Source organism: Amblyomma maculatum, chromosome 8 (genome assembly GCF_055883805.1).
Source record: "Amblyomma maculatum isolate TAMU_Amacu chromosome 8, ASM5588380v1, whole genome shotgun sequence".
Taxonomy (NCBI): domain Eukaryota; kingdom Metazoa; phylum Arthropoda; class Arachnida; order Ixodida; family Ixodidae; genus Amblyomma; species Amblyomma maculatum.
In genome coordinates, this window is record NC_139351.1 from 25,098,958 (window position 1) to 25,109,871 (window position 10,914).

The window sequence follows — 10,914 nt, forward strand, 5'->3', positions numbered from 1 at the left end:
GGATTTTATTATTTTTTAATCTTATGCTAGTCGACCCCACGCACCAATGCACCCATATAAGCCGTATACTATCATCGTCGGGGTTCAGCAGCGGATACTTCAACGGCGTGTACTTGTGGAGGTCGAGTCACATCTCGGTACTCATTCGCCGAAGTCGCTTTTCGAGCGGCAGCAAGGGCATGAGATGTCAGCGAAAGACTAGAAATTCAGAATCGAGAGCGCGCAGAGAGCGGTCTTCCGGTCGTTGCGGAGGGAAACTCTCGTGCACCTTGCCCGAACCTTGAAACCTCCGTGTTTAGGCTCCTCTTGCTTTTGGCTATACGATGCCCCTTCGTGAAAAATAACGATCGATTGTAAAGAAAAAAAAAGGAAGGAGATGAGGAGAAGGGGACTGCTGTGGCGTAGTTTGTCAGCCGCGGTTCTGCATCAGCTGACTGCAACGGCGAACGCGCGCGCCGACAGGAAGTACGCAAACTCTGTTCGGTAACCGATTATTACCGCAGCATCACTCCCGCCCTGTAGCCTTTTTTTTCTTTTTTTTTACGCCGTGTGGTGTTTGTACAGAGCGCACCCTGAAATGTTGCGCGTATGGAGCCGCGTCCAAGTTCCCCAACCAAGGCGGCCAGGAGTTAGAAACACGTGAAAACCGAGATGGGCGTTGATAAGAAGAAAGAGAAGAAAGGAGGGACATTGTCAGGAATGAAGAGGTGGAAACAGAAAAAAAAAGTGCCAAGAGGCTTTACCCTTCAGCAGGAGGGGGGGGGGGGGGGGTCGCGAATGAAACGTTATCACTCGCGTGAACTGGCTTAGTCGCTCAAAGTTGTGCCTCTTTATCCCTAAACGATCAGCTGCCGATCGGAAGTGTAAGAGTTGGTTTTGACAGGAGCATAGACAGGAGTTATACACAACTAGATTTTTTCTGCGGAATGGGGGGGGGGGGAGATAAACCGCAACAAGGGAAGAGGACTTCTCCAAATGGCTCACCGACAGCAATAAGAGCAGGAGCCTTCTCCGGTTCCTAATGGAACATAATTTGCACGGGTTCTTATAATATGCCTTATGGCAAGCTTGCATAATAAAAAAAGAAAAAACAGCGCGCGCATGCAGTAGTGCAACGATCGAGTGACACAGTTCGGCACGAATGTTACAAGTGGCTCACAAATGCACATGTATTTTTGTCCCAGCTTTTCCAGGAACAGCGGGTGCAGATCATCAGCCAGCTGGATGGAATGGAAGTGGACCTCGCAGGAGATGGGCGTTGCGACTCCCCGGTCTGCAGCGCCAAGTACTGCACGTACAACGTTGTTATCATTCAGACTGACCATATTCTACAATGGGAACAGGTAAGAATAGGAGAGGTAAGGCAATGCTGCGATACGAAAATTGGCAAGCTGCAATTCATATTAACTGTGTGAAGTCAGCTGCAGTGCCCAATAGTGCGAGCATGGGGCCTGGCCTCAACTTAACGAGTCTCAGTGCAGTCTTTAACAAAAGGCGACAATTTCTGCATATTATTAGGAAAATTTATTTTCAGCCTCATCCTTTCCAGCCCTTGGCAAGTGCTGCTTGCATGTCTATACATAAAAAGAATCAAATTAATCATTATATAATACAAACAATTGAATTACAAAATGTTTTATCGTGGAAAACCATTGGGGAAGAGGTACATTTGCTGACATATATTATTATGTAATGAGTTTTTAATTTCATCTATCTACAGACTGCTACCCAGCTATCTGGACATATTGCAAGAGCAGCAAATCGCCCATACAGCACAACTTTGATGCTTGGCGCATTACTAAATATGCATGCAATTGCTTGCTTTAATAATTAGGGCAAATACATGGTAATAACATTATTCTATACTGCATTTAAGAAGTAGGAAGCTGTGAGCAGGTCAAAGGGCTGTGAAGCAATAGAACCATGGATCCAGACATTCACAAGTCTATGTTGCTGCCCTGGGCCAGGGTAATGGTGACCTGATCATCGGCATGTAGTGCAGCCTGTTGAACCACATATGCGATAAGCGTGATGGCCATGATAGACCATACAGCAAATGCCTGCATTAGCTCCTTGCAAACAGGCAATGGATGAGCAGAGGTAATCTGTTTTGTATAGGTTTTGTTTTAAGTTTTCACTTTGATGTTGTTTGGAAGGTGCACGGCTCACACTTGTGGCATTTGTCAACCAATGATAAATTTAAGAGATAGGTAATGCAAATAGAACTTCACGGAAAACATTTTGTACACATCCGCACATAACAGCAAGTTCACATACGACATAGCTGAGAAAGAAACCCCTAATGAAGTGAAGAAACAAAATAATGTAAATGTGAGTGCTGAGACTGCAAGATATTTTAATACTGAGGCAGCTTCGTTATACATGCCAGTATGGAACACAAATACAATGGGATTTTTCATACTGTCCTATACTGACAATTTTAAAGAAGACAAAGTGTAGCATGTTTGCTCGACAACACCTCTTAGATTTCTTTTCACCGTAATATAGTAGTACAAGACCTGGGGTCTTTTTAAGAATATGATGCTAAAACTGTTTCAAGCTGCAATGCAGCAGCTGTAAGCAGGTTCAGCATCTGCGATTGACTAGAACACACACCAACACTGCAACTCATCAGCCAAATATTTATATATATTTTTTTATATATATATTTTTTATGTATATATTTTTAACCGATTCATGTGCTTTCAAGAAGCTGAACTCCATTCTGAAGAACTCCCTGTTTTTGATTGACACTCGACAACTGTCTCCCAAGACCCAAACATCTTCCCTTGAATCTTTTCACAAATCAATTGCATACTCAGATGGTGGGATGCAAGTAAGGTTTGTTGAATGAAAGAGAAGACTAAGACATTATTTTTCACTCCAGTGTGATTATGTAGTCCAACTTTTCTGCATGGCATGTGCAAACAATAAGTCCTTGCATGAAGCTTTTAATGTATGTACATAATATTGTCATTATAAAAGGAACAGAGACCAAAGGAAATAGAACACAGTGCAAAAAAGAAAAACAGAAGTTCATATCATTTGCTCCATTTCCTTTTGATTCTTCAACTTGCTAAGCAGCCCATTGGAACTTGCAACTAAGCAGATCGCTTTTAGTTCGTGCTATGGAATAGCTCTGGAGGGCTGAAAAATTGCTTTGTGACCAATTTCAAGCAGCTCAAAACAGTCTTTCTCATGGTCTAGTGCTGAGGTTTAGAGAAAAAGAGTTTAAAGAGTTTTTTTTTTGTTTTTTAATGTGAGGAGGGGGAAGCTGCTGTGTTACTGGACTCATTTGGCACCTTCTTTTTATGGAAGTTGAGCCTGACTTCAGTCTCCTTAGTGCAGTGCTTGATCTGGAGCTCTCATGTTATCAGGCCAGGTAAAATGAGACCCTACAATTGCGATTCACAGGAGTCGACCCTTACATCTGCAAAAAAAAGTGCCCACCACGTATAAAGTAGGCACTCAATGCACCTTATGAGCCAGCTGCCACAATCCTTCCATCCTGATAGTAAATACATTGCTGTAAAATTAGCTGAACCTATCTTGTGTCTTTCTTTTCGAAACTGGGAACAGTTTCATGTCAAAGGTAGTTATCATACATTTAGAGGAGACTGCAGTGCACACTTCTGACATTCAAGGATGCTTCGTATAATATGGTAAAAACATATTTGGTAGAATGGTAGCACTCAGTTCAGTCGTGTCCGACTCTTCGTGACCCTATGGACCATGTCACGCCACGCTTTCCGGTCTCTCACTATCTTCCTAACATCACATAACTTCATCTGCAGTGCCTGGAGGATGCCATCTAACCATCGCGTTGGCTGCCTACCCCTTCTCCGGCACCCCTCAACCTTTCTCAGCATCAAATCTTTCTCCAGCGACTCCTCTCTTCTCATCAGATGACCAAAGTAGCTGAGCTTTAACTTTAGAATTTGACCCTCCAATGAGCAGTCAGGGTTTATGGTCGACAATATCGACTGATTTGATCTTCTGGCAGTCCAAGGAACTCTCAAGAGTCTTCGCCAGCACCACAATTCAATTCAAACGCGTCAATTCTTCGGCGGTCAGCATTTTTCACAGTCCAACTCTCGCATCCATACATCACAACTGGAAAGACCATAGCACGAGTTATACGGAATGGTAGCACTAGCCATTCTGTAATCCCCTTCCATGGAAAAAGTGAGACAGGAGGCTATAGACGTACTGCACAGGCCACCAAGGGTCCTCATTGAAAGTCATTGCTGTTATATTAGAATAGGCAGATGGGATGAGATAAAGAACAGTGCACTAGGAATACATTACAGACAGAAATGACATGAGCTGAGACACTGCAATGACACAAAGTTGAGGGCAAGCATGGAGGGCTGGCTGGAAAAACATCTCGTCTCTCTTTTGTGCTCCTCATCTTAGTGCAGTCCCAAGACAAAGGTAGTTTTTAAGGAACTGGAAGTCATCAGCGCAAGTTTCCGACCCCTCTAGAACCATCTCGAATGTCCCGAAGCTAATGTATTGAAACTGAAAGAATGCTCAAGGTTCATCGATCACTTGGACTAATGATGATCGCTAGAATACAACAGCAGGGAGAACACGGGTGATCCACGATATGAAGTTGTATAGCCAATGTCATAGGTTCATTTTGCTGCTTGAAGATCATTGCATCACATTCTTAATTTGCTATAAAGGCGCTGGATATAGAAGCTAAAACAGAATAAATCTCTGCTGCAGTGATGTGAATATAATGCATAATGGTTTCTTATAGTAGCCTCTACTTGGCATAATTTTGCTAGTAGGCAACAAGAAACACATTTTTTTCCAAAGTACGAGAAATTAATTCATATTTACCATCTTTTAGGTCACATCTGGCTGTTATTCACTTCAATAAAAATTATTCTAAGCTCCAGGCACAGAACAAGAAAGGAGAGGACGGCTGGAAAGTGAAAATGGCAAAATCAAGAAAATGACATTTCAGTGGCGCTCCAGTGAAAATGGAGCATACTTTTTGTAAGTTAAAACTTTGTTTTACTTCTATTATTACACAACAAACTAAGTGAACTGTTGTAATCACGATGACTATTTCACGCAGCGTACGTCCAGAGGCTCCTCCAGGATGCGGAGAAACGGTCTCAGGTCTCTTCACACAGAGACACAGCTGCAAGCATAGCTTCAGAGCGCCACCTTATGACTGATGCCTATGAAAGACCGTCAAAAGAAGAACTAATTGCTGCACACAGGCACAGATTTGTGCTTCATCATGACTATTCAATTGCACAGCACAACTGTCAGTATACTTAACCCAAATGCTCAACAGACTGGCATCAGCGAGGCACAGCATTGGCCGCTGGAGCCAAAACAATTGTTTCAATATGTTTGCTGCGACTAACAATAGCTGTAGCGCAGTTTCATATGACTTTTTTGCCGTAGTGAGTGCAGTCTTGTACCCATGTCTCTGTGTTTCGCTTCTGGCTGCGGCCAAGCAAACGTGCACACAAAACATGTTGCTGTTTGCTTATCGCGGCAACTCCACATGGTGTGCGACCGCTCGCAGGCCCTTCAAGTATTGAATCAAAGCTGCCGCTTGAAACAAAAAGTAGGAAAGACAGAGCAACTGTGGGTTCAGGGTGTGTGTAAAGCCAGATAGCGAATAATTATGCCGATCAGAGTTGTTCAGCTTCTTGAGGTCAAGCTGAAAGTAAATGGAAGTAATTAAAGTGCGCCGACTTCATAAGTGACCATGTCACATATCTCTTTTCACAGGCTCTCTGTTCCCCATCCGTTAAGGTCCACAGTTTACAAGACAACAGTGTAATTGCGCTTATTATTATTATGTGCGCGATATAATACTGTGTTCTTAGCGGTAATTTATACTGCTGAGCGACTAAGAAAGCGCAACGCTTCGCTGCGGAGTTTTTTTTTAATAACTTCAATTGTTTACTGCCTCAGGACATAATGGAATATGCTCTAGGACTTGTCTAGAGAAATGCCTTCTCTCGAAATAAAGTTGTTTTCTTTGTTTCTTCGGTGCCTCCTCGTCACTGCACGTCATGTGAAACCTTGCAAGGGGCAGATACAGCATACGATTGCTAATACGTGTTTACCGCGGCGTCTTGTATCTCTCCGGCCTAACCGCTCAGTAGTTTGTGGTGAAACTGCACACGGAGCTTTGATATTGCGGTAACTTTTATTTGCTCGTTAGTTAGGTAAGGGTGCTTAATTCGTTGCTGCTGCGCACAATGCGAACCCGCAATATGCGCCAGTATCGGAGGCCGAAAGCTGCCAACGCCGGCACATGATACCACTGGTTCGCGCATCGCGCACGGCCGAGCCAGGTAGGTACAGAGGGCAAAATTCATGTCTAGAACGACCGAACTGCGTGCTCCGGGCCGCTCGGAGCTACGTGCGCGACATCTAGCGATAACGCCTGGTTCGAGACGGGCGGAGTGTGGACATGCGCGGCCAAGCTGATAGCACTGCGTGTCTTTTCGGGGCTTGCAGGCTGCTGCGGCTTTACCTTCTGCTTCAGTCGTCAGAAGCGCTGATGTGCGCTGCCAGTCAGCGAAAGCGCATACGCGGCGGAGCGCACGCCACTGGCTTCTCTTTTTTTTATTTACTTTTTGTGCACTATCAAAGCTCTGGCAGGGAGCATTTCACCGCATCATTCACGCGCCGGTGTACTGCATCGTCATCCTAGCCGCGAGCCTTATATCAGTGATCGAGGTTTGGCAGGCTGCATTTGCCGGCAAATGCCAAAATCGGCATGCCATTACTGAAAGCATACTTGGACCTTAAGTGTGGCGTATACACAAGATCAGATATGCGATAACCTGAATAAAGTTTTCATTCCTACAAGTGAACAGACGAGATGCGTAAAGGCATCCACGATGGCGCTGCGACTCACAGTAGACCAAAGGAAAGCCATCACAGAGATGGGCCGGACAATGACCCAAAGAGCTATAGCTACTGGGCGCCCTTTAGCCACAGTCAACAGAGTACTGCAGGCATTCCACAAAGAAGGCCGACTTAAGGATGCCGCGCGCGGCCGGCCACCAAGAGCGACAACGGAAGAAGAAGACAGGCTTGTTGTCGCAGGAGTAGCAGATGATCCGTACCTCAGCGCCAGGGAGCTTCGTGACATGTTCGCTTTGAACGCATCCACTCAGACAATCAGGAGCAGGCTTCATGCAGCAGGTGTGAAAAGTAGAATAGCTGCGCAGAAAACACCTACCTGAGACAAGCGGATCGGGACACGCGCCTGGAATTCGCGTCTGTGGTGGAAGACTGGACCCCAGACATTTTGGAGAGCAGTCGTCTTCAGCGACGAAGCCACGTTTTGCACGCGCTGGGACCAGCAGAAGCGGGTGTGGCGGCCGGAAAAAGCACGGTAGGACTGTAGTCTGTTTCAATGTGCTCGCACGTCTGAGAATATACCCGGAGTTTTTTTAGGCTGTCAAATTTATATTTTAAAACCAGTGAAAGGTAGGTGAGTGCAGTCTGAGTTGTTAAACTGTATAGCACGGTGGGCATTATGTAGGCAATAGAGATGAAACACGCATAAAGAACTTAAATTAGTATATGTATTTTATTTTCGGCTTCAGGGCGAAACAATAAATCTCAAAATTAAAGGTCGTGAATGCATAATGCGAGCTCAGTTCTTACGTTTTCGGAATCGGCAATGTTTTTTGAAGTATAGAACATCAAAATCACACTTTTAAATGTTCGTTAGGTTACCTTTTCTGCATGGCACACCCACAAAATTGTATCCTTAATCTAAGATGTGGCGAATTTTAAAACAGCGTGTGTATTTTATCATATAAAAGAGTGTGATTGATTTCGGGTATTATACTGTGCGCTGCGGCGCCATATTAAAAATCTACAATGCTGGAAAGCCAGCTTAACGAGTTCGCGAAAGGACATTTTGACGCTCCATATTTTGAACCATAATGGGCTTCAATCTCTTTAATGCGTTGCACTCTCGTCGTTTCCAGTCCTTCACTGCTACCACATCAGGTATCATTAGCTCTGATGGCAATTTGATTCCGCTAATAAAACCGGATTTCCCTACCACCATGCAGGGACGAAGAAAAATACATTTGGAATGTGCGCAGCAGCGGCCGTGTTTCAGTCAGCGTGTGGGGAGCCATCAGCTACGATGGACTAGGACCCCTGTACCGCATTCCTGGGCGTATGACGGCAGAAGTCTACGCGGAGGTGGCAGAAATGGTCCTCTTGCCTTATGTGCTTGATGGGCCGTTTCCGGATGGGCTCTATCACTTTCAACAAGATGGAGCTTCTGTGCACTCAGTCAAGACTGTCCGAGACCTTTTTGAAAGGCTTGGCGTTATGACCCTTCCATGGCCTGCAAGAAGCCCTGACCTTAACATTATAGAAAACGTGTGGGGACTGATGAAGAAAAGGCTATCCAAGAAATCGGGACTCTCCAATTGCAATCCGGACGGGATATGGGAAGCCATTGAAAATGAGTGGGGACACCTCCGCAATGACCGCGCTCTCGTCGACTCTCTCTACGAGTCACTGCCGAAGAGGATTGAGATCCTAAAGAAATCTGGGGGAGCCCCTATTCGCTATTAGTTTGTCCTCTCCATCCCCTAATAAACAGTAAACTTGTGGAAAAAATAAAAGAACGTGAAATGAGAAGCCAGCAATCTGTTTTCTTTAATGACCAAAGAAGAACAGTGAAATAAAGACAAACCCGCCGCTTACACTTACTTCGCGGCACCTTTAATACTAATTTGCCTTCCTGCAATTGCCGAAGAACGAAAACTGCCAAACCTCGATCACTGATATTAGGCTCGCGGCTAGGGTGACGATGCAGTACACCGGCGCGTGAATGATGCGGTGAAATGCTCCCTGCCAGAGCTTTGATAGTGCACAAAAAGAAAGTAAATAAAAAAAACGAGAAGCCAGTGGCGTGTGCACCGCCGCGTATGCGCTTTCGCAGACTGGCAGCGCACATCAGCGCTTCTGACGACTGAAGCAGAAGGTAAAGCCGCAGCAGCCTGCAAGCCCCGAAAAGACACGCAGTGCTATCAGCTTGGCCGCGCATGTCCACACTCCGCCCGTCTCGAACCAGGCGTTATCGCTAGATGTCGCGCACGTAGCTCCGAGCGGCCCGGAGCACGCAGTTCGATCGTTCTAGACATGAATTTTGCCCTCTGTACTACCCGAATAGAGGCCTTGAAAGCAAAAAAGAGCTTGCGAGTGCGCACAAACTGCTTTCCAAAGAATTTTAGCTGTATGGACCATTTTTCTGCTCTTTTTTTTTCTAAGAAGGGTTTTTTATGTGTGCCATGATTATGTACTACCTGCATAGAGGCCTTGAAAGCAAAACAGAGCTTGCGAGTGCGCACAAACTGCTTTCCAAAGAATTTTAGCTGTATGGACCATTTTTCTGCTCTTTTTTTTCTAAGAAGGGTTCTTTATGTGTGCCATGATTATGTACTACCAGAATAGAGGCCTTGAAAGCAAAACAGAGCTTGCGAGTGCGCACAAACTGCTTTCCAAAGAATTTTAGCTGTGTGGACCATTTTTCTGCTCTTTTTTTTCTAAGAAGGGTTTTTTATGTGTGCCATGATTATGTACTACCTGAATAGAGGCCTTGAAAGGAAAACAGAGCTTGCGAGTGCGCACAAACTGCTTTCCAAAGAATTTTAAGCTGTATGGACCATTTTTCTGCTCTTTTTTTTCTAAGAAGGGTTTTTTTATGTGTGCCATGATTATGTACTACCTGAATAGAGGCTTTTAAAGCAAAACAGAGCTTGCGAGTGCGCACAAACTGCTTTCCAAAGAAATTTAGCTGTATGAACCATTTTTCTGCTCTTTTTTTTTCTAAGAAGGGTTTTTTATGTGTGCCATGATTATGTACTACCTGAATAGAGGCCTTGAAAGCAAAACAGAGCTTGCGAGTGCGCACAAATTGCTTTCCAAAGAATTTTAGCTGTATGGACCATTTTTCTGCTCTATTTTTTTCTAAGAAGGGTTTTTTATGTGCCATGATTATGTACTACCTGAATAGAGGCCTTGAAAGCAAAACAGAGCTTGCGAGTGCGCACAAACTGCTTTCCAAAGAAATTTAGCTGTTATGGACCTTTTTCTGCTCTTTTTTTTTTCTAAGGGTTTTTTATGTGTGCCATGATTATGTACTACCTGAATAGAGGCCTTGAAAGCAAAACAGAGCTTGCGAGTGCACACAAACTGCTTTCCAGAAAATTTTAGCTGTATGGACCATTTTTCTGCTCTTTTTTTTTCTAAGAAGGGTTTTTTATGTGTGCCATGATTATGTACTACCTGAATAGAGGCCTTGAAAGCAAAACAGAGCTTGCGAGTGCGCACAAACTGCTTTCCAAAGAATTTTAGCTGTATGGACCATTTTTCTGCTCTTTTTTTTCTAAGAAGGGTTTTTTATGTGTGCCTTGATTATGTACTACCTGAATAGAGGCCTTGAAAGCAAAACAAAGCTTGCGAGTGCGCACAAACTGCTTTCCAAAGAATTTTAGCTGTATGGACCAATTTTCTGCTTTTTTTTTCTAAGACGGGTTTTTTATGTGTGCCATGATTATGTACTACCTGAATAGAGGCCTTGAAAGCAGAACAGAGCTTGCGAGTGTGCACAAACTGCTTTCCAAAGAATTTTAGCTGTATGGACCATTTTTCTGCTTTTTTTTTCTAAGAAGGGTTTTTTATGTGTGCCATGATTATGTACTACCTGAATAGAAGCCTTGAAAGCAGAACAGAGCTTGCGAGTGTGCACAAACTGCTTTCCAAAGAATTTTAGCTGTATGGACCATTTTTCTGCTCTTTTTTTTCTAAGAAGGGTTCTTTATGTGTGCCATGATTATGTACTACCTGAATAGAGGCCTTGAAAGCAGAACAGAGCTTGCGAGTGCGCACAAA

At 44.2% G+C, this 10,914-nt stretch overlaps 1 protein-coding gene across 1 annotated transcript; it reads left to right on the forward strand.

Annotated features, from left to right (window-relative positions):
• Positions 1-6,884: 6,884 nt before the first annotated feature.
• On the forward strand, positions 6,885-7,232 carry LOC146180746 (uncharacterized). Its single transcript, XM_084575642.1, has one exon. The coding sequence runs from the start codon at positions 6,885-6,887 to the stop codon at positions 7,230-7,232; it is 348 nt and encodes a 115-aa protein (XP_084431768.1).
• The last annotated feature ends 3,682 nt before the right edge of the window (positions 7,233-10,914 follow it).